General features: G+C 31.4%; 3 protein-coding genes across 3 annotated transcripts in view; 2 read left to right on the plus strand and 1 right to left on the minus strand.

Annotated features, from left to right (window-relative positions):
• The window catches only part of Ptr (Patched-related), a 185,716-nt gene that overhangs the window by 117,563 nt on the left and 43,537 nt on the right, over nt 1-24,616 (plus strand). The gene's annotated exons all lie outside the window — the stretch shown is intronic.
• The window catches only part of Pkcdelta (Protein kinase C delta), a 111,446-nt gene that overhangs the window by 43,958 nt on the left and 42,872 nt on the right, over nt 1-24,616 (minus strand). The window lies entirely within an intron of this gene.
• On the plus strand, nt 19,674-22,661 carry LOC138127092 (uncharacterized). The gene is made up of 5 exons (XM_069042949.1): nt 19,674-20,569; nt 20,640-20,924; nt 20,977-21,184; nt 21,239-21,597; nt 21,658-22,661. Exons 1-5 carry the CDS (start codon nt 20,456-20,458, stop codon nt 22,144-22,146), a joined length of 1,455 nt encoding a protein of 484 aa, XP_068899050.1. The 5' UTR covers nt 19,674-20,455; the 3' UTR covers nt 22,147-22,661.

Genomic DNA, 24,616 nt, shown 5'->3' on the forward strand with positions numbered 1-24,616 from the left:
ATTTTAATATTTTACATCATCATCCTCACCATATTTCAAAATGAATGTCAACCATTTATACAGGTTGTCCCAAAAATGGCGTACAAACTACTTACTTACTACCTTATCGAGGATGTTTAAATGTACATGAAAAAAATATGGAAAAAATGTTTCCGACAAAAAAATCAATTATTTTTATTATTATTATTAACGATAATACAATGTAAACGAAGATATATTCATACATCATTACCTTGCAATGTTACCGTAGAGGATTTAAAATAATTTTTTCGATTTCCAAAGCTTCTAAATTCTTTATTATACAGGATTAGATATTGGTAGTGAGTGATCTTGTACTTTGTGATAATATGTACGATTAGACGTAGCTGTCATGACAGATTGACATTTGACATATTTAGTGCTAAATTGAATACCAACATAACTTTGTTTAAGTAATAATTATTATGTTAATGATTCAAAAATATGTTTTATGACAAAAGGCAGCACAAAAAATATTGTACGGTACTCTTGTGAAAACTCCATTGCTTTACTCACTCACATACAGCGCTCGACTGCGTCTTGCGCCATATTACTGTTCGTAAAGCAACAACACTTGTAACATAAATAACTATTTTCTTCAAACGTCATAAAAGTGACAAATTGTGTCACTCAAATGACAAGGTAAAAGTGTCATTTTATGTGATTAAACACATAAAATAGCAAAATTGACTATTTTATGTGCCAAATCAGATAAACTACAGTTAATTTCAAAATTATGGAGTACACCTAATTTTCTACAGTGTGAAATGCACTTACATTTTTTGTCAATGATTAGTGTTAATTTTGACAAACAAAATGCTTAACCTAACCGAAAACGCGAAAATGCTCATTCTTTCCAAATTAGAAGAAGGGTGGTTAATCCAGAGGTAGCTCAGTATTATAACATCGCGAAGAGCATCGTGCAGAGGATAAAACAGACACTATTATGGTATTCTAAAATATCAGCGACATTTTATGTTGTCAAACTCACCTAACCTATATAAAAAATATGACGCTCAAATTTCAAAAAGGCATCTTTACGTGTGGAAAAAACTGTAATATATCGACTTCTTGATTTTTGAGGTGTACTCGATAATTTTGAAATTAACTGTACAAAAATCAGAGTTCAGCGAAATCATTTATTAATATTTATTGTGAACGTACTATTGGGAGCATGGAATTTCGGGCAGCAATTTAAATGTCATTTAAAAAAAGCCAATGTAGTCTAAGCTTTATTGTCATAAATGTCATAATTAATTTTGACTGGACTTCAAAATAAACTGCACATATTATGCACAATTATTTTACATTTTGGCTATTGATTTCCAAAATTTAATAAAACACTGTTCAGTTTTTGGAAAATCACATCTGAGCACCTGCAACTTTTCAGGATTGATGAATGCAATTTGTGAAAATGATATGTGACAATAGTGGATATTAAAATGAGGTTATTAATACGTCTAGCACCTAAAGCCTATTTCACATTTTATATCAGTCAAATTTCAAGTCTGCCCGAAATTCCGTGCTCGCAATAGTACAATTATTTAAAACTGGGTTTTGAAAAAGACCACTTTCACTCACTTCACTTAACTTATTGTTAATATTTCCCAAATTAAGTTTTGCAATCACATCAGATCCTCGGTCAGATCTATTGGTATATACTGGGTTCACTGTTCGACTAGATGGTAATAAATTTTCAATTGATGCTTTTGCTGCTTCAGAAACCTCGGGCGGCGTGCATTCTAATTCGGATTGTGACATCATTGTCAATTTCTTTTCAGAATCACTTGAAAACTCTTGTAAACTTATTACACAGCTGATGACACTTTTAGAGTTTTTTTCAAAATTTTGTTTTTGTTGACAACGTAACCACGGACAAATTGTATTAGGTATTACGATTTATCATGAATAATTACACAATACTTATTAATAATTTAAATCACTAAAATTGCGTTCTAATGGTGTTCGTTTTATGGTTTTATTGCGTTTGGAGATAAAATAGTAGGTATATGTTATTCGGAGCAAAAATGGTTTTATGTGCTTTGGCCAATCTACCAGCCTCAGCACATAAAACTTCATTTATGTTTCACTGAATCATTATTTGTTTTTAATACCTTGACAACGAGATATATTAAGTAGGCTATACTGCCCTAGGGCGTATAAATCATAATGCCCGCTTATTACGCCCGCTCAAACAAGTCGTCATAGATACGAGCCACCGCAAACTAAGAAATTTAGCAAAATCAAGTTCACAATTTATTAATTTTTTAAATGTTCACAAATTCAAATGCAGTGAAACATAAAACGTTGTATGCACCACGGGCATTACTCGATGTTTATGCTCTCGGGCACCTTAAAAACTCTCGGGCCTGGCGGCCCTCGACCTTTTAAACTGGTTGCCCTCGAACATAAACATCTTCACAATTCCCTTGATACATAAATATCTATTTTGCTCCTCATAACATAATATACTATTATACAGACGCTTTCGGATTGTATTTCGGATGGTATTGTTTATGCTAATTTTGTTATTGATTAAAAAAAATGAAATTTAATTATAGTGTACATAACAATAATTGTTTCTAAATTTATTTCTTAAAGATAAACACGCACGTAATACCCTCGATCGGTCCGATGATTTTTATAACTATAGAAATAAATATGAAAAAAACATGTAAACAATGTAAAAAAGCAGTTAATTCTATTCGTTTATTATGTGATTGTGGTAGATATTACACTAGAACTAATTTTAAAAGATATAAAAACAGATTTGCATAAAAATAGATTGAACTTATTTGTTTGCTGAAAATTGTTTGTTAGATTTTTTCCTATAATAAATGGAACGAAGGAACTTAAATAATCTTCATTTATCTGAGCTGTTTAATATTGCAAAATCATTAGACATCAAATATATTAGAAAATATAATAAAGCAGACTTAATAAAAGCTATTATTAAAGCTGAAGAGCGATTACATAAGGACATAAAAAATGAAAAAAAATCAAATATGCATTTTTTGCGAAATTCAGAAATATTTTCATTTGATGATGATTGATGATTTATTTGCTAAACCAAAGAAAAAGAGAATTAAGAAAATCAAGTGTGACATATGTGGAAAATATATCAAAAGCACCCGAATGCAGCTACATAAAGAGAAAGAAAACAAAAAGAACCTAAAAACATTTCAGTTTGATGAGGATATATTTGCTAAACCGAAGAAAATTAGAGTAAAGAGGATCAAATGTGATATGTGTGGAACATAATATGTCGAGGAAACTCGAATACATTTGCATAAATTAAAACATTATTTGAATAGTCGTCGTTTGCTCGAATTACGTAATATGGCAAAATCTTTGGGTATAAGATACATTAAAAGATACAATAAGACAGAATTGATAAACGAGATTATTAATGCTGAAGAGCAATTAAAAATAAAAAGAGAAAACAAGAAGAGCTTGGAAATATTTCCGTTTAATGATGCCATATTTTCTAAACCGAAAAAAGAATGAGTAAAAAAGATCAAGTGTGATGAATGTGGAAAATATATTAAGGAAAGTCGGATGCAGTTGCATTAAGCAAGACATAATCCAGAGTCAGATTTTATTTTAGTTCAGGTTGCTTTTAAGGGAAGATTATTAACGTATCAACATAATAATCTAGAAGAAGGTATAGATATAGAAACATATATGGATATGATAAATTTATTCTCATTTTGAATCTATTCTGAAACCTATTCATACATGCAAACCAAATCCTGAAACATCATATACTCATAAAACACAATTTCATATTCCATGTGGTTATGGATTATACACTCACCGGCAGAAAAAGCGGAACACCATTATTATTTAAAAATCTATCGTCGCGGTATGTGGTTGCTCTTTTTCAATCAGTCTTTTGAAACCTTCTAACAGCTCGGTGACGACAAGCAAGAGGAGCCTCAATAGCATTAGCTGCATAACGGAAACAACAACAGTCTTCAACCAAAGCTACTGCTCTGGCAATATTTACACCAGCTAGAGACATTTTTTACGTTCTGCACTTAAATTCGAAGTTAACAACAATAAAAAATTACAAAAGTTATAAAAATCTAACCAGGTTGCTTGATTATTATAAAAATAGTAAATTTAAGAAAAGAAGGTTTTTAAGCAAAAAATTTGTTTTTATGCGAAATTGCTAATAAAATAGCCTACGCTAATGTTCAAGGTTATGTTTGCTATCATCGCCTCCTGGTCAAAATACATCAAAATAGGTATTATGGGAATAATTTGTTGTTGACTAATTAGTGTTCCGTTTTTTTTGCCGGTGGGTGTATATTAAGAGTGCACGAGTCCCAGGTGTAGAAAACGACCCGTAGGGGAGTTTTCTATGGGACGAGTGCGCCAATATGAAACCAGTTTTTTTGTTATTTTTTAGAATTTGCACCCTTGTTTTAATTTTTAAACAAAAAAAATTAATTTTCAAATTCTAGGGAATTTCGTATTAATTGGTAATTCAAGGTAACGGATGCAACTACATCTGCAACAGATGTTAAAAAGTACAGTTTGAACATTAATATTGGAAGTTTTTTGGTGAAATACACTGAAATATTGATAAAAATTTCATTAAAGTACAGTGTACTTTTATAAAGCCATAAACGACTCCTACTGACTGACGTTTATAGATGTATTATAAACGCAAATTCTAAAAAGAAAATAAACCCATAAAAGTTATCGAACTAGAAGAATATAAGAAAACAAAAATATGTTATCTTTGTGAAAATGTGTTTTCAATAGAAAACCCAAAAGTAAGAGATCACGATCATTATACTGGAAAATATATACAGAGCTGCTTGTAGAAACTGCAATTTGAAATATAAACAACCATTGTTCATTCCAATTTTATTTCATAATTTAAGTTCTTACGATTGTCATTTGTTTATTAAAAATCTAGGAGAAAATAAAAGTCAATTGAAATTAATACCTAATAACGAAGAGTAATATATTTCCTTCAGTAAAATTTTAAGAATGGATGATAATGGATAATTATATCGAATTGAGATTTATCGATTCACTTAGATTTTTAGCAAGTAGTCTAGCCAATTTGTCATCTAATCTAGAATCAAGTTAAGTTAAGAGAAATCATTAAGTACTTTTTAAATCATGAATTAGATGTGATTCTTTTGAGAAATTTTCTGAAACAAAACTCCCATCAATAGATACATTTTATTCTTTGCTTACAAAAGAAGGAATTTCTCAAGAAGAATTCAAACATGCGGTGAAAGTATGGAAATATTTTTAAATTAAAAACTTAGGTGAATGGCATGATTTATATTTAAAACTAGATGTTTTGCTGTTAACTGATGTATTTGAAAATTTTAGAGACTAAGTGCTTATTCACAATGGACATAAGACATAAGAAATACATAAGAGATACCTAAGGATACCTTATGTTTGGAAAAAAGTTATGGACTGCACCTGTTTGGTATTAGCTTGTTGGTATTAGCGGGGTTAGCTTGGAACTGTATGCTCAAATATACTTCAGTGGAGTTGGAATTATTAACTGATTATGAAATGTATTTGTTTTTTGAAAACGGAATTAGAGGAGGTATTTCACAGTGCAGTAACAAGTAGATGAAAATACTCAGATTATCTATACAGGGTGTCCCAAAAATGGCGTACAAACTACTTACTACCTTATCGAGGACGCTTAAATGTACATGAAAAAAATATGGAAAAAATGTTTCCGACAAAAAAATCAATTATTTTTATTATTAAAAATTTGTTACACAATCTAGGACTGGTTTACAAATCTATGAGGGGCATGGTGACCAACTCAATAGACCGGGACCAATGGCTTAACGTGACTTCCGAATCACGAGACAGAATATAGCCTTTTTTTTTTTAATTATTTTAAATTTCACCCTGAGTCGGAATCGTACCCGCGACCCTCGCGTCCCTGAGCCGAAACGGACTCCCTTAGGCTATATTCTGCCTAATTAATTAATTAACGATAATACAATGTAAACAATGATATATTTATACATCATTACCTTGCAATGTTACCGTAGAGAATTTAATAGTTATTTTTATATTAAGTGCGTGAAGAGAGTGTTTTTTGTGCATGAAAAGGTCTTTTACGCCGAGACGAAGGTCGAGGCAGTATAAGCCTTTGAATGCACAAAAACATCTTCACGCACGAAATATAAACAATATTTTTTCTATAATTGATTCAAAAAATTGAAATTAAAAATTCAAATTTTTGAAGGAACTCTGAAGTTTCAATGCAGTGACCATGTTGCTAGGTAACTAATAAAATACAGTGCGTGAAGTGAAACACAGAAATAGTCGTATGCGTGAAATCGCATTTCACACACTGTTTTGTATGGTTTCTATGGTTTCGATCTTACTAACAATGCAAAAAGAAATACACGTTAGAAAATGACCCACTTCAGGCACCGATAACTATGCGTGAATTTCAATTTTTTGAATCAATAATAGAAAAAATAATTTTTTCGATTTCCAAAACTTCAAAATTCTCTATTATGCAGGATTAGATACTGATAGTGAGTGATCTTGTACTTTGTGATAATATGTACGATTAGACGTAGCTGTCATGACAGTTTCATACATATATTTCAAAATAATTGACCTGTTAAGTGCCACATTCAAAGACCGTCAAATCAGAAAATAAGCCCAATAGAATTTTTTTAACATTTTTCTGGCGTTTACGGTAATCTCTTCTACACCGTAGTGCACCGTTAGTACGCCATTTTTGGGACACCCTGTATAGATGCTAATAATCTATATGGATAGGCTTTATCTCAGAAATTACCAGAAAAAGACGTTAAATGGTTGATTTGTGATGAAATTAAAAATGTTGACGGTATATTGTTATCAGATAATGATACGGGTTATGTTTTAGAAGTTGATTTAGCATTCCCTGTAGACTTGGCTATTCATAACAAATTCAATGACTTGCCTTTGACTCCGGAAAATAGAATTCCTCCGGGCGGAAAAGTAGAAAAACTGCTTTGTCATTTCTATGATAAGAAAAATTATATAATTCATTACAAAACATTAAAACTTTACAAAAGCTTAGATATTAGAATAACAAAGGTTCACAGAGGTATAAAATTTACTCAGTTAAATTTCATAGCACCATATGTAAAATTTAATACTGAACAAAGACAAAAGGCGAAAAATGATTTTGAAAAAGATTTCTGGAAATTAATGGTTAATGCCCCATATGGTAAGTCTATGCAATCTGTCAGAAACCAACAAAATATTAAATTATATTGTGATGAAGAAAAATTACAAAAAGCGATAAACAAACCTAATTTTAAACACAGAACTATACTTAATAAGCACCTGGCAGCATAATTATAAAACCAAAGTATTGTTTAATAAACCAATTTACATTGGGCAAGCTGTATTAGATTTATCAAAATTGTTAATGTATAGCTTCCATTACAATGTAATTAAAAAAGAATTTAATGAAAACATAAAACTTCTTTATGGAGATACCGATAGTTTTGTATATGAGATTAAAAAGGCCGATTTTTATGAATTTATGAAAAACAATTCCGACTATTTTGATATATCTGATTATCCAAAGGACCATCCATTCTATTCAGATAAAAATAAGAAAGTAATAGGAAAATTTAAATATGAATTGAACGGTATTAAGATATTAGAGTATATAGGTTTAAGATCAAAAATGTACAGTTACAGAACCGAAAATTCTGTTTCGAAAAAATTAAAAGGTATCAAGAAAGCAGTATTGAAAAAAGAAATAAGTTTTCAAGATTACAAAAATTGCTTGTTTAATCAAAAAGAATACTTTCATAGACAGAAAGTGATCCTGATCAGGAGTCATAAACATGATATTTTTACTGAAGAAGTAAAGAAAAAGTCTCTAATTTGGAAAGATGATAAAAGACATCTTTTGCCCAATTCTACAGATACATTAGCATATGGACACGTATTAGTATCATCATAGGTACGTTCATGGACATTGTTGAATAAATCGCTATTTTTTATTAGTGTTGAAATAATAAATTAAGAAAACAATAATAATAATTACGATAATAAAGAAATAATAAGAACAAAAATAATAATTTTTAATTGATTAACTTGTTGAACAAGACTTGAAAACGTTTTTCGAAATTTTGGATATTCTGCATTGAATATATTTAAATTCTTTCCATTTAATTTACAATTTTTGAGTCTTTTCATTTATTGTTCTCATATTTTTAGTATGTCTCAAATATTTTCAGTTCTTTTCTTTACATCATCGATGTTTGATGGTATTACTACTGTTTTGTTTCTTAATTCTGCTAATTTCTTAGCATCATAATTACTATAGTTGTCTAACTTATATTCCAATTCATCTATTTTATTATTAGCGGACTCTAGTTCACAGTCAGTCATAATTAATTGTTCAATCTACAACTTCTTGTTTGAAACCAACTATTTTTGCTCCATCTTTTAATCTGTCTATTTCAGTAATATGTAATAGGTTTTAAATCTTTTTTCCATTTTTCTTACTCATCGTTGGGAATGTATGAAACTAGTTTGTCCATTTGCATTTATGACTGAAAAGTTTCTAAAGATATACTAATTAATTCATCTGCTTGTTCATCTAAAGTTATATTTTTATGACTACCTGCTTTATGTTCTACATTATCGAATAATTTTTTATTTTTAACTTACCCGACGGGTAAGTTATTGTGATCGGTCAAAAATTTCGAATTGCTCATTTCATCAGATCTTTACGTTTTGAGGTCCCCTGAACACGTTTATGAAGTTTTTAGAATGATGTCTGTCTGTGCGTCTGTGCGTCTGTCTGTCCCACTTTTGGTTCTCCCACGATTACTCAAAAATTTGACCAACACAAACTCGTGGTCTCTCGAGTTGAAAAGCTTTTGGTGTCAATCGGACCACAGGGGGTGGAAGAGGGTCGCAAAAATAATAAGGGAACATAAAAATTTGACTTTACCGTTTGAAAGGGCATGTGTTTTTATGTCGGAAACGATGTTTACCATTTGCGGATTTTTCCAATATGGCGGACTTATAATAGTATACAGGCTGTTTGATAAAAAACGCCTCAACCCATAACTTTTTTATTTATTACCCGATTTCAATGAACAAAAAAACCAAAGATATGGTTTTTCATGCGCTACAAAACAGCTATAAAATATATTTTTTTGGTGTTATCTTCAATAGCTAACGATAGTCAACTTTTTTTTTTTTAAATGGGCACATCTAGTTTTTTTAGGCTCAGTCTGGTAAGGTTTTTTTTCTGAATCTAATGATGTATTGAAAGTTATCATCTGGCCCATAGATAACTGAAAAAAAAAAAAATTTTTTGTGGTTCAGCTTATTATGAAAAAGAATTGGAATACAAAGTGCGGTAAATGTCATCCAAACGTCAACTTAGAAATTTTCATCTGCTTTTTTAAACTTTTTTTATTTAAGTATAAAATAACAACATTGCCAGTCATGCAGGATAGCAGTCATTTGACTATTATTGTATGTTCGACTGTAATAAAAATTGCAATTAGTCAAAAACAAAAATTTAATAGAAAAATAATAATAATAATAATTCATGTTTTAAATTATAATTTTTTTTTATAATTCATGTTTTCCAAGAAAATAATAATAAAACACCTCAAGATTGCACCTGAAAATTTTCAAACTGATACTTGACATTTGTTGCTATTTATATTCCAATTGTTTTTCACGGCTTACTTGAAAATTTTATAATAAACCGAACCACAATTAAAAATTGTTTGTTCAATCCTGTTATCGAAACTTGTCGTTTCTCACTGGGATACAAAACGAGAAAGTACTTATTTTGCTCACTCATATTGTTTGCTATGACAACGTGAGGTAAAAGTGTGAGGTAAAACCATTTGCCCACTCATTTACCCCACTCAAAGAAGAATCTTTCGTTTAGAATTGCTCAACATGTTTATTCAAAAGTTCTAATAAATCCGAAATTGACAATCTATATTGTGATAATAATATCACTTTAAAATAAATATCACTTACTTGCTAATATCTACTTTTTCATGAACGAATAAGGTCGACTTTAACATTGAATACGTAGACCACAAAGAAGGGGGCGCCAATTTTCCCATTAATCCATTAAAATAAGTCAGTATTACTTCCTCCGTTATAACATCAACATTTTTCTTTCTCATCCAGTCACGAATTTTTCCAACACTTTCAAATATCTTTCTTTAAATCCGACACACGCGTGGGTGAATCTTTTAGTTTCTCCACTCGTACTGTAATATACTATTAATTTTTTTTTCAATTAGCTAGGGACCACATGATAACTTTTAATACATCATTTCATTAGATTCAGAAAAAAAAACTCTACCAGACTGAGCCTAAAAAACTACATGTGTCCATTTGAAAAAAAAAGTTGACTATCGTTAGCCATTGAAAATAACGCCAAAAAAAAAAATTATGACTGCTTCGTTGCGCATGAAAAACCATATCTTTGGTTTTTTTGTTCATTGAAATCGGATAACAAATAAAAAAGTTATGGGTTGAGGCATTTTTTATCAAACAGCCTGTATTATGATACGAGTCTTATAAGAAGCATTTTATCGCACGCACGGGTTTAGAGCACGACGAGCGTAGCGAGGAGTGCCCTAAAGGAGTAAGTGCGATAAAATGCCTTATAAACGAGATGTCATACAGTATTTTTTCTACTTTGCCACTTTTTCAATGAAAAAAAATAATTTAAAATTTAAAACCGTTAAAGTTGAAGGATTCCACCCAAGGTCACGTCTGCGGTCTGCCGCGACACCACAGTATCCGTCAAAACTTAATATTGAAAGTATTGAAAATTGGTGTAAGAATAACAAGTTAGCTTTGAATATTAACAAATGTAAAGTCATAACATTCTCTCGTAAAGCTAACCCTGTCTTGTACAATTATAGCACAGATGGTCAGTTGTTAGAACGTTGTGAGAAAATTAAAGATCTTGGTGTGTATTTTGACTGTAAGTTGACATTTAATGCCCACATTGAATATATCACAAATCATTGTTACAACCTTTTAGGATTTCTTACACGGAACACTGTTTCTTTTGATTCCAATGTTTTAAAAACTTTTTACAATGCTTTTATTCGTAGCAAGTTAGAGTATTGTTTCATTGTATGGAGTCCAACCTACCAAAAATACATTCATATGCTTGAAGCTGTTCAAAGAAAATTTCTTAAAACATTGTATTATCGTCGTCATCATGAGTATTTGGCCCATGGATATTGTTATAATAATTTATTAAATGAGTTTGATTATATATCGATAAATGATCGCCGTACACTAGGTCAAATTATGTTTGTTTGTAAAATTATAAACAATTCTATATCGGATGAAAATTTACTTTCATCTTTGAACTTTAATGTTCCTAGACTGAACAGCAGGAGTACGTTAACATTTTACTTGCCATGTGTCAATACTCGTCACTGTGCTAATGGACCCCTAGTTGAAATGTGCCGCAAAGTGAATACCTATTGTTGTAATGTTGACATTTTTTGTTCCACATTAAAACAAATTAAAGATAAAGTATTAGAAAATTTGGTCAGTTTTGGGCGTGAATGAGTAATTTCTTTCTTTAGTATTAGATTTTTGTTTTTTTCTCTCTTATTTATTTTTTATTAATTTGTTATTATTGTATTTCGACTGAGTTAATTATATTTTAGTTAAATAATTGTTATCCTGTAATTAGCAGTGTGTACCTACTGTTGGATAATAAAATTATTATTATTATTATTATTATTATTAAAATTAAAAAATTAAATTTCACTGTTTCACGATACGCAAAACAGTATTGTAATAGCATCAGTACGAACGCAAAGTAGAAAAAGTTATTTAGGTACGTCTCCATAGATCGACGGCGATAACTGCTGAAACTTTTAACAAAATAATCTCGGATCTTGCCATTGGAAATAACTCTGTAATAGTGACCACCGAATAGAGTTTGGTGTCAATTCGACTACGAAGGGTGGAAGAGGGTGGGGGTTGCTCGAAAAAATAATGAGGTGACATGGAAATTTGACATTACCAGTTGAAAGAGCATGTGTTTTTATGTTGGAAATGATATTTACTATTTGCGAGAATTAGAAGACGACTTATGTGGGTTAACACGGACAAGGTAGGTATCTCGGGTCAATTCAGATTGGTTTAAACTGATGTCGGGTAAGTTACTCGTACTAGGCCGGGTCTTCGACTCGGCTCCATCCCAATTTTTTATTTTGTTTTTCATCTCTTTTGTACCCAATTGTTCCGATTTGTTCTCTCTTGTTCCGGATTGTTCCCGTTTGTTCCCATTTGTTTTCGTTTTACGTACAACCTCTATGCCAACTGAATTTAGCCCCATATTGAGGGAATTTCTCGAAATACTTTTAGATTTGCAAAAATCTGTCTTTGTTATTTTTTTATTCACGGTCGAATTGAGATATTCAATAGCAAAATTACGATTTCTCATTTGAGTTACTTCATTGATATTTTTTGGTATATTTAATTTTTTATCTTGAGTAAAAGATTTGTAACTATTTTTAAATTTGTGGGAATTCAGATGGTTGTCTTATTTTTAATGATCTATAATATGCAACAATTTTGTTCTCGTTATTGGTCATTTGTTTTATTTATTGTAAATAAAAAAATTATTTAATCATTAAAAATTAAAATAAATACTTTTTCCACTACTAGCTGTAGAATGTACAATTACGAGTATACAATAGTGCATATGATAACTGAAAACATTGATTTCTCAACCTACAAGTTAATTTTTTTGTTATTGTCCAAGGTTAATAATGAAAAAAATATATTTTTTGAGAATCTGGTGATAGCTTTACTTACCTTACCTGCCGTAACAAAGTTAATTCATGAAAAAATTGATGAGAATGTCACATTTACATTGCAGATTCCGTTGTCAAACTGGAAATATGATTTTTAAAAAATAAGTTCAACAATTTCTCGACTCATTTTGTTGGAAAATAGTGCTAGTACTGAAAAAAAATAGTAAATTAGGTTAAAAATTGACGCTCATAACGGGACACTCGAAAACAAAAAAAATCCGAAAACTTGATTTGCATTTATTTTGGTGATTAAAAAGGTGAAATAAACTATTCTGACAATACTTTTTGAAATTATATATCTGACTTTGTTATGAGAACTCTTCAAATGATCATTGTGACGGGTATTGGTAAAAATATACAAGAAATGCTGAAAGTAAAAATTCACAAATTTATTAAGAGTAGATAAACTGTGAGATCATTTAAATTTATAATTAGAGCAGGCTATGACTTTAAAATTATATTGGCAACACCACTGACACTTTGATTTGAATTGTCAAAGTGACGCTTCAAAATTCAATAGAAATTATGAAACGGCGAGTTAACAGTTGTATCCAAGCCGGATGTTCGATACAACATATAGTCGACTCAAGTTGCAAAAAACCATTTGTCATTTGCAACAGCATTTTTTCAATATTTTTGAACCAAATAAAGGCACAAAGGGACCTGAAAATCATAGTTTGGATTGAATATTTTCCATATAAGTACAGTTTTAAAGTAATTTCAAACCACTAATGCCATAAAATTGCTGTTGCAAATCCAAATTGGTTTTTTGCAACTTGAGTCAACTTTACCTACTGTGATACAACTGTTAACTCACAGTTGTATATTTTTTGTTGAATTTTGAAGCGTCACTTTGACAAACCAAATCAAGATGTCAACGATGTTGCCAATATAATTTTCAAGTCATAAATTTAAATGATCTCACGGTATAATAAAAATTAAATGTTTTCCCTGGTTTCATCCTCTTCTATCTCATTTTCATCTGAAATAGTTGGTGGGTAATTATTGCTACACGTTTCCCTATTACCGGTGATGTCTTCATGATTTCAATGATAGCAAATTTTTCCTTAATCTTTGAAAGGACTCTCAGTGAAAAATTATGTAAATTTATGTAGCGGTTATTGAATTAAAACGAAATATTTATGTACCTGTTTCATTAAAGAATTTGAAATTTTTACAGAATATTCTACAGCGAGACACAATCATTCCTAAATTTTTTGAGAATTTTAAATGTTTTCGCTCGGGCGGTAAAACTTGACTCACCCGGTATACAGTTCCCACAACCTTGCGTGCAGAAAAGTCCTGTTTTCCTACATCCACAACTTCCTCTGCAGCCAGATTTATATTTGCAGAATATTATTGTTAAACAATATAATATTATATTAAACAAAAACTGCCAAGATAACGTGACATTGGTTGTTTTTGATATTATTCACTTTGACATTGGTTGTTTTTGGTGAAAACCCCTCAATTCATTCCAAACAAGTTTCAATATAACAAGATACTCTTTCCAAGGTCATTCTACAATGGGTAGAATAATAATAAGTAGAAAATAGTAATCATACATTGTCCTGTAGTATTTTTCTTGCGAAAATAACGATTTCTAACTAGAAAATTTCAGTTATTATAAATAATCAATAAATTAATTAAATAAACAATGAGCGGTAATTTTTAACCTGTAAAGGTTTTAATATATTTTATTTTATTTATAACACATAAAAAAAATCTCGTTCAAATCCGAGCTCTTGCTACCGATTCCGAAATAAAAATCTAACGTTACTCCACTAAGACAGAACAATTTTTTAAATTGCCACCAATGAATCCCTATCAAAATAACGTATGATCAAGGCAATAATTGTAATTATACACCAAGGTAGAGAAGACATTTTTTTAAGCCGAGGTAGTTCATTCCCCTAGAAACGAAGCTTCGAGGGCAATAAAGAAGCGAGGCTTAAAATTGTCTTCTCTAGCGTGGTGTATATATTATTTTTTTCACTACTATAGTGTGTTTTTTTAAGAACGAAGTAAGTGGCATCAGCATCGGCCGCCCCATTTACACAATACAATTTTTAGAATTGTGTAAAATTGGTTGCCTATAGTAGAGGGGTAATTTTAAAAACGAAGAAAATTTCAATGTTATTTGTTTTTTGGCATTTTATTATAAATTATTGTCTACAAATTCAATTAAGAACAAGAACAACATTCGATGAATCTTACGTTTACTTGAAAATAAAACAAGAACATAAAAAAGGACTTAAATTTTCTTTTGGAATACATAATAAACTAAACAACAACCTAATCCTTTGTTACAAATGCAGTGAAAACTTGCATTCATTAGAAGTGGTCGAAGATAATAATCCACAACTTATTCAGTGGAAAAATACACCATCAAGTTGAATTACCTACGTAATCAGTAAGGACATCGTTCGCGGTCGAAACATCTCCTGTTTCTAATTCCCACTCAAGATCATCTGATTCGTCACTCGAGCCTGTGTTGACGGTGAATTCCATTTCCATTTCGTCTGCAATATTATCTAAGCTCTAAGGTAATTGTTCACTTTAACTACTTCTGGAATTTTCGCGTTTTTTCTGGCTAGACAGCCTCAGGACGTTGTAGGAGGACATCGTTTCCCACCAGTCAAACCTTGTGCAAATGAAAATTTTCCTTACCCTTTAGTTATACTAAGACTTGGCGCGACCTTGAACACAACAAGAGAGAAAAAAAAGGCATTTGCACAGGGTTTGAATGGTGGGACACGATCTAGGAAGATGCCCTGAGGCTGTCTAGCCAGAAAAAGTAGTATATAGTATGTAACTTTTTAACTCAGATTATTATGTCTAGTTTTCTTGGTCATTTTTCTATGTTCTATGCATTTTTTTCAACAAAAACCCGTATTTCTACCAAAACATCAAAAAACAACATTGAATTTGACTTTTTACCCTGATTTTAACCCTAAGTTCTAACTCAGATTTTCCCAAATCGTCAATTTTTTTAGGAAAATGAGTCGATTTTCAAGTTTTGTCGTTGAAGTTTGTTGAGTTTGGAAAAACAGCCCATTGAAGTCGGTTCAAAAACACAAAAATTGAGAAAATGACTTGTTTTTAGGCTTATTTTATCTATTGAAACATCAATTTTTTATGGAAACTACCCTATTTTTTATGACCTTTTTAAAAATGTGAGCCAGATTTATATGCCAAAAATAACGAAAACTACCCTGATTTTTATGATTTCTTAAAAATTTGAGCCAGACGTAACAACTGAATCTGTGGTTTTTGTTGAAAAAAAGTGCATAGAAAATAGAAAAATGACTAAGGCCCGTATTTATAGTCCAAACTTAAGTTAGACTCAATCTTGAGACAGACTTGAGTTCCGATTTGTGTCTTATAAACAAAACTTGAGTATTGATGAGGACTCAAGTTTGACTCAAGCCCAAGTGAGGGGTTAGGCAGACTCAAGTCTTGCTTACATGAGTTTAGAGGTCTAAAATTGTCTCTGTACTGTCTGACAGTTGCTGTTTTCCTGTTTTCGTTTCGTTTTAATTATATGGGTAGGCACTAATGTTCAGATTTGAATTTTAGATGTAAGCATTAAATACTTATTTATCGCAGGATGGAAGATTGTTATGACTTTATTTACAAAGAAGAAGTTCCAAATACATATACGTCAACAACGTATTTTGCATACTAGTCCAATCAATAGGGACCTTGCAAAAGGTACAGAAAAGTTCATACTTGGCAGGTATCTTCTATGTAGAGCATGCAATTATCTACATTTTTTGTTGTTTCTGTTTTTTTGTCAGATCGATCGTTTCGTAGTTACAGCGTGTAGAAATCGAGAATTTCTTTTATTTTTGTACTTTTTATTCTTTTCCACACCACCACAGAGGTAGAGCAATAGGGTGCGTTTTTTTTTGACGTGGTGTCCCCAGTGGGCATAGTCCACGATGCAGTAGAAGTTTACTGTTTTACTCTTTTTGATCTCTTTGTAACGTAGACGGACCCAAATGATCTGGATCGAACAGTATAGATGAGCTGAATTCATCAGAGTTTATGAATTCGGGAATTCCTCTTGAGAAGTTTCCTCTTGTTCCTCAGGGTCATCATCATCATCATCAAGATCATCTGGCGTTTGCCAAAATAGAAATTCATTGATTTCAGGTATTTGTTCGTCTTGATCAAACGCTGGAGAAGAATATCAACTTGTAGAAATTGTCAAGCTATACTTTAAGAACAAAAACCCTAAAGTCAACGAATGATTTTAATAAATTTAAAAAGATCAACAAGGGATTTATCTATATTGTAGTTGCTGAAGACACCTTTTCTAAATTTGTATGGGTAGAACCTTTAAAAACTAAATCAGGATTAGAAGTAGCTAATGCATTTTTAAAAATCATACAACAGTGCAGTTTTAACTAATCTTCTATTACCAATATCGATATATCTTTTTGTAGCGGTTAGATTCAGGGAATCTTTTTTAATCATATTACTGAGTTCCGGTTTAACAATTTTTAAAACGCTTTCTGAATCATCTTTTTTGATCATGTTACTGAGTTCCGGTTTAACGATTTTTAAAACGCTTTCTGAATCATCTTTTTTAATCATATTATCTTTATCCATAGCAGCATGCAAAGCACTAATCCACTTTGTGGACGCTGACGCTAAATATTGTAAATTAACAGCATCGCCAGGACTTTCTGGTTGTTTTGCATTAACTAATTTGTGTCCTGCGATATCATAATCGCCATTTTCTGTTAGATTAAATCCTATACCAGGTGGTCCTCTTGTTGATTTACCTCCTTTTTTTCTATTTTTTCTAAGAACGTATTCAGATGTCATTTATGGGTGTAAAATTCTTTCTATATTTCATTTCAGGAGTTTTGAAATCAATAGTTTAGCAATCAAAATTTTTAATGTTATTTTCATAATATTTCCTGAGTTTCTTATCCAATCCCTTTTCTCTAAATATTAAACTTATATCATTACCATCACAGGATGGAAATATTGAAAGATAATTACATTGTAAACGAATTGATTTTGGTACTCTATACCAATCCTGCGTTATATAAATCATTGAAGCATTCATTTTTCTTCCGCGTATAGCTAAATCTATCAGTTTCTTTTGATCTTTTTCCGTTACGAAATCATCAACAACAATCAAGTTTTGTTTATATCTATCTAGTTCGTCTACATCGACTATGTCTTCTATATCTGATGAAAAGTACGATTCAATTATCGATTTTTGACCTTCATGCGCATTACGCGTATTTTGAATTTCGCTTTGCTCATGAGGTTCTTTAGGCCGAATTTTTTCATCATCAAATACATTTTGTAATAACTCATAATAAGGTTCTTCTAAATCTTTCGCATACAAATAAAAAGTATCAAAAAATAAATATTTTAAAAGGTTGACAACAGTATTTGTTTTACCAGAACCGCTTCGTCCTATAATTATTAATATAAAAGGCCATTTTGGCGCTAATTTATTAATGTTATAATGTTCTTTTTCAACGGCTTTAATAAAATGAATAGGTAAAGATATATTCATTTATTTAACACAAATACCGTAAATAATGCAAACCGCATTCGCATGCGAACCACTAGTCCACTTTGTGGACGCTTATCGCTAAACCACGTTTAGTCCAGTCAATAGAGACATAAAAATGGCTCCACCTTGCAAAAGGTACAGAAAAGTTTATACTTGGCAGGTATTTTCTATTAGGCATATTATTAATATTGCCGAGTTTGCGACCTTGGGGGGTTGTCGCTCGCCCCTCCATACTCGAGAATAGGGGTGGAAAATCTCATTTCTGCTATTATTTCATTATCTGTGCGAGATATGTCTATCTAAGTTATTATAGAAATTGTAGAGCGTACAATTCTCTACATTTTTTGTTTTTTATGTTTTTTTGTCAGATCAATAGTTTCGTAGTTACAGCGTGTAAAAATCGAGAATTTCTTTTATTTTTGTACTTTTTATTCTTTTCCACACCACCACAGAGGTAGAGCAATAGGCTGCGTTTTTTTTGTACGTAGTGTCCCTGGTGGGCATAGTCCACGATGCAGTAGATGTTTACTGTTTTACTCTTTTTGATCTCTTTGTAACGTAGACGGATCCAAATGATCTGGATCGATCGGTATAGACGAGCTGAATTCATCAGAGTTTATGAATTCGGGAATTCCTCTTGAGAATTTTCCTCTTATTCCTGGGGGTCGTCATCATCATCATCAGAATCAGAACTTAAACATCGCGCTCTAAACATGTGCACATGCTTTCACAGCGTGTTCGAAGCCTGATAGCGTGCAAAATCTTTCGTATTCGAATTACATAATTAATTAAAAAATTAATTAATTAAGTAAAATCAAAATTCAAAACCAATCCAAAAATTCAAAAAAAAATTTGAAGGGCCTTACCACAGACAATTAAACATAGTAAGAGTGTCTAGATCTATTCGAATTTCAGCGACGCGCAATACTAGCGACGCGCTAACGTAGGGCCGAATAGATGTATAATAAGTTGCATATTCCTCAATTATTGCAATCGAATGTATAATTAGTTGCATACGTTATTGGTCTGTGGGCCTTACGTTTAGCACAGACCATCAATAGTTTAATTGTCTGTGACGTTTAGCACAGACCATCAACAGAATTAAGACTTTCAAAACCCGTATAAAACATGGGAGACACTGACAACACTAGCGCTGCTCTAGCGTTAGGCCAAACTAAATTGCGGAATTTACTCGTTAATCCGATCGGGAATTTCCGTTTAAAAAAAGGTTGATTTGAATATTAATTAATAATGTCATCAGTAGGGCCCGGATTTTAGGCAAAATGGACTATTTTTATTTTTTAAGGCACATGTATGAAACTTGTCTATAAATGATTTCTGGCTTAATTAGAGTAATTAGAGCCATATTTGATTCTGCCTATTCGGCCTAAAATGCCCTTTAAATACCTATTTTACCTTTTAACTGCCTGAACATGCCTAAAATGACCAAAAATCAATTTCATTTTTGCGGTTTTTTCCCAATTTTCGAATTCTGGGAAGTTTACGGTATTGAAAATGTAAAAGTGGTACCTCAATAAAATTTACAATGCTTTATGATTTTAAAATTTAAGGAGATGTAATTACTGAAATGTACAAAGTGCAGTACAATACAGGAATTACTTTTTCGCTTTTACGGTTGGGACCATGATGTCAGCGGTAAATACTCCGACAATACCTAAGTACCACAAACCATTAGACTGGACTGGCATAAATTACAGAGTTTATCTGTTTGCCTCTGTTCGAAGGGGTGCAGGTATACGCGGTCTAATGTTTTCTGATACTTAGGTATTGTTAGAAGCTTTAACGTTTATAAAATGGTCCTTGCCATAAAAACGAAAATTAAAATCCCGAAGTGAAACAATAAGAGAAACCTTAAGGGTGTCATTTTCTAAAAATTTAAGAAATATAAAATTAACCATCTCCTCTGAAATTTGGTGGGAGACGTAAATATAAGCATTACAAATTTGTCATTTCTCGTTTACTTTATCTCCGTGCAGTGGTCGTGTTTCTTGTGAACCTGTTTAAAGTGAACATAATGCCGAAACAAAAAATTAGTTTACGCGAAAAAATATTACAGTGGACAAGCAAGAAAGATTTATATGAAATAAAATCAACCCGAGAAATGTTTTGTAAAGCTTGTGGTAAACTGGTAAGTTAAGCATAATTAAAAATATGTCATTTTATATTTTTTACTTATTTGAAAATTTTATTTTTTGTAGTTTATATGCGAAAAAAAATGTCACTTGCAACAGCATGAGCAAACGGCCATCCATAAAGAGAACATTATGACACCGCTTCGGCAAACGTTGCTGACACAGAACTTGGAGGAATCGGCAAATAGTACATTCAATATGGAACTTTGTAACGTCTTTTTAGCTGCCAATATACCATGGCACAAACTACAAAATCCTGCGTTTCAGAATTTTCTGACAAAATATTGTGGTAGAAAAATTCCGGATGAGTCTACTTTACGGAAAAATTATTTACCAAAATGCTACAAAGATGTATGAACATACTATCTTTTAATATTTAATTTAAAATTATTTTCACTTTTAGACTATTGACCGCATTCGGAATGAGCTGGATCCTTTTAACATATGGGTTTCAGTTGACGAAACAACAGATGCACTTGGGCGATATGTGGCGAATTGTCTGGTTGGGAAACTTTCAGAAGATGAACCTGGAAAATCTTATCTTTTGGCGTCTAAACAATTAGAAAGAACAAATCATGAGACAATAGCTAGATTCGTAAATCAATCTTTAGGTAAGGGTTTTTCACTTTTTTAAATTTATTTTGATTTAAAATTTCTATGCGTAGAAATCTTGTGGAGTACCAGAGTTGTTGCTGAAAAGTTTCTTTTGTTTGTAACGGATGGAGCACCATATATGATAAAATCTGGTAGACACCTTAAGGTGTTTTATCCAAAAATTGTGCATGTCACATGCTTAGCGCATGCTTTAAATCTAGTGGCTGAAAAAATTCGCTATCAATATGAAGATGTGGATAACTTAATTTCGAACGTGAAAAAAATTTTCGTTAAGGCACCTTTGAGAGTTGAAATGTACAAAGAAAAACTAAAAGAAATGCCACTGCCTCCACAGCCAATTTTAACACGATGGGGAACATGGCTTCAGGCTGCTATGTTTTACAGCGAACACTTTGATTCCATTAAAGAAGTAAGTATATAAAAGATAAGCAAATTAATTGATTGTTAAACTGTTTTTAACTACTCACAGGTTGTCATGTCCTTTGATGGAAGTTCTGCTGTTGCTATTCAAAAAGCACAGTCTATAATGAAGAAACCCGGAATAAAAAACCAATTAATTTATGTTCGCAGTAATTTAAAAATAATCTGCGAAAGTATTACTCAATTGGAAAAAAATGGGTTACCTTTAACCGATTCAATCAAAATTGTTGAAAACGTATTTACCTCCCTAAAAAAATCTCCAGGCCCTGTAGCAGCAGTAGCATTAAAAAAACTTGAAGATGTTACTGAAAAAAATCCTGGATACAAATTTCTTCTAGAATTGGCAAGAATTTTTAGAGGTGAAGATGTGCCGGAACATGACACCAAAATGGAAGAAATTTATTACAAATTTGCGCCCATTACCTCTTGCGTGGTAGAAAGAAGTTTTTCAAAATATAAGTCCATTTTGGTGGATAACCGACAATGTTTTAAAGTAGAAAATTTAGAGCAATATCTTGTATGCAATGTAAATACGTAACAATGTAAATAACTAACAAACTTGTAGTATTGTATATTAATTAATAAAAAATAATTAGTAAATATCTTGTTGTGTGTACCTACTTAAAACTTTAAAAACACATTTTTTAATTTAATTAACCACAACTTTAAGGACCTAGTATGGCTTATTTTCAGTTTTTAAGGGACTATTTGCAGTAGTTTAAGGGACTATTTTAGGCACCTATTTCCGACTTTTTAATTGCCTAAAATCCGGGCCCTAGTCATCAGTAATTTTGAATTTTCGAATTTCTGTCAAGGTTTAGTCAATAAATTTTATAAATTGTTCTACAAAATAAATTACTCCAAACCAGTATCTTGAGATAATTTTTTGTTATCTTTTTATTTGGTAAGTTATCTTTTTCTTTTTGAAAAACTACGAAATATGGTTTTTCAGATAGCAAATTTTTATTTTATTTATTGGGATATGGGAAAAATTAAACATAAATGCTTTGTAAACAACAAGATCGGCGATTTTAAATTTCCAAAATTAGAAGAACAAAGGAAACGACGGATAGAAGCTTTAGATAAATGTTGCACCACCCTTCAAAACAGATAATGCCTTTACTTGCGAGAAACATTTTAGCAAAAATTTCTATACTCAAAAAGCAACATTCCATAAATACGCCCTGCCGTCGATTTTTCTTCGTGGAGACAAACAAACTTCAATAAACAATGTTAGACCAGCTGAACAAATTGAAAATTCTACGATTACTGAAAATCCCACTGTAGAGAATCTAATCCTTCCTGTTATGCCCAAGGCCCAAAATAGACACCCAACAAAATCTTCTAGTGTGTTGCAAGTATGTACTTGAATGCAAGGAAGTTAGTAGTCTTACTTCAAAAGGTAGAAACATTTATTATGTGGACCGATATCAGCGAAAAACAATTTCAAAATTAAAAAATCTTTTGCACGATTCTAAAGTTATCTCCAGAAATTTTAAAAGCTAACGCAAAATCAAATTATTGAACTAGATCTACCCTTCAATTCAGTTTCACTCGCCTTTTAAACTAGCCCACTCATGCCCAAAAAATCCCAATTTACACACAAACTCGTTTAATAAACTACTAATTTGTTGTATATGTTAGAATTTGTATTAAAATGTTCAATACTTAATTAGTCGTTTTTATTTTTTTTAAATAAGTATCAATTTAAATTAAATTGAAAAAAAATAGGCAACTAGGTATACAGAAACTAGCCAGATATGCAACTTGTTATACATTAGTTTGGCCTAACTAAGGTACTATATCACAAAGGTATCGCCAACGGAGATATATCTCCCTCTCTTTTAATTTCGAGCAATGTTAAGTTAATCTGTTTGATAGGATACAAACATCTCTTAAAATTGTGTATACTTCTATCTTTGTCACAGTCACGGGATTTATCGATAATGTCCTCTCTTTTAATTTCGAGGCGAAAAATTGTGGAGCGGAATGGCGCTACCTTCTAAAGATATAGTACCTTAGGCCTAACGCTCGGGCAGCGCGACTTGAGTGCGTCCCCGAAAATGTAATCCCACTTGACAGTCTTAGAGATATTTTCATATTTGAAAAACAAAAGACTGAGAAATGTCACAAATTTGTATTGTCAGTGTCAAATTTCTCAAAGACGTTCGTGATTTCGACAGAAATGCAGCAAATTGGCAATAAGAAAGTTATTCATCGTCAAACTAGAGAAATAATTTGTAATACGTTTGATTATATGAGAATAACTTTTCTTTTTGAAGCACTGACAAAAATTGGTTTCCTTCGAATTTGTTTTTTCAATCTATTTAGCGAAAATTTAAATTTACCTAGACATTCCTTTTTACGGCGTTTATGAGAAATTTGACACTGACAATACATTTTTGTGATATTTCTCAGTCTTTTGTTTCCGCCATCAAATATGAAAATACCTCTACTATAGTTTAATTGTCTGTGACGTTTAGTCAGGTGGATCAGACTTCGGTCTTTCATAATATATAAATGACGCTGATAGTAAAACTGAAATAATTGACGCTATTTTAAAAAATCGTGAAATAATAAAAAACAGGATCCATTTAAAACAATTTAAAGAACATTTAACGAAGGAAGAAATTAAGAAACTACAGAAGCCTATAACTGACAAACTTGATAATATTACTGAATTCGCTTCGCTCATGATGAACGAAGCGAATCCAAAAACAAGGCCTGCCCAGAGTTCACCAAAGGGTGCGGAGCACAAGTCAAAGACGGTTCACGAGGGGACTTAAAAATCCCGGAGTCGAAGACGAAGACAAAAATGTTTCAAAGAATGCAGAAGGCGATGATGTAAGCGAATCGGATCATTTATTACCACCTTCAGCGTCCACAAAGTGAACTAGTGCTTCGCATGCGCATACCTCAATAAGTTTAGATCCGAATAAAGATTTAAATTTTCATATTATTGAAAAACAATTTAAATTTGAAAAACCTTCACATTTATTATTGTTAGA

The sequence above is a fragment of the Tenebrio molitor genome, chromosome 3 (assembly GCF_963966145.1).
Source record: "Tenebrio molitor chromosome 3, icTenMoli1.1, whole genome shotgun sequence".
NCBI classification, from domain to species: Eukaryota; Metazoa; Arthropoda; class Insecta; order Coleoptera; family Tenebrionidae; genus Tenebrio; species Tenebrio molitor.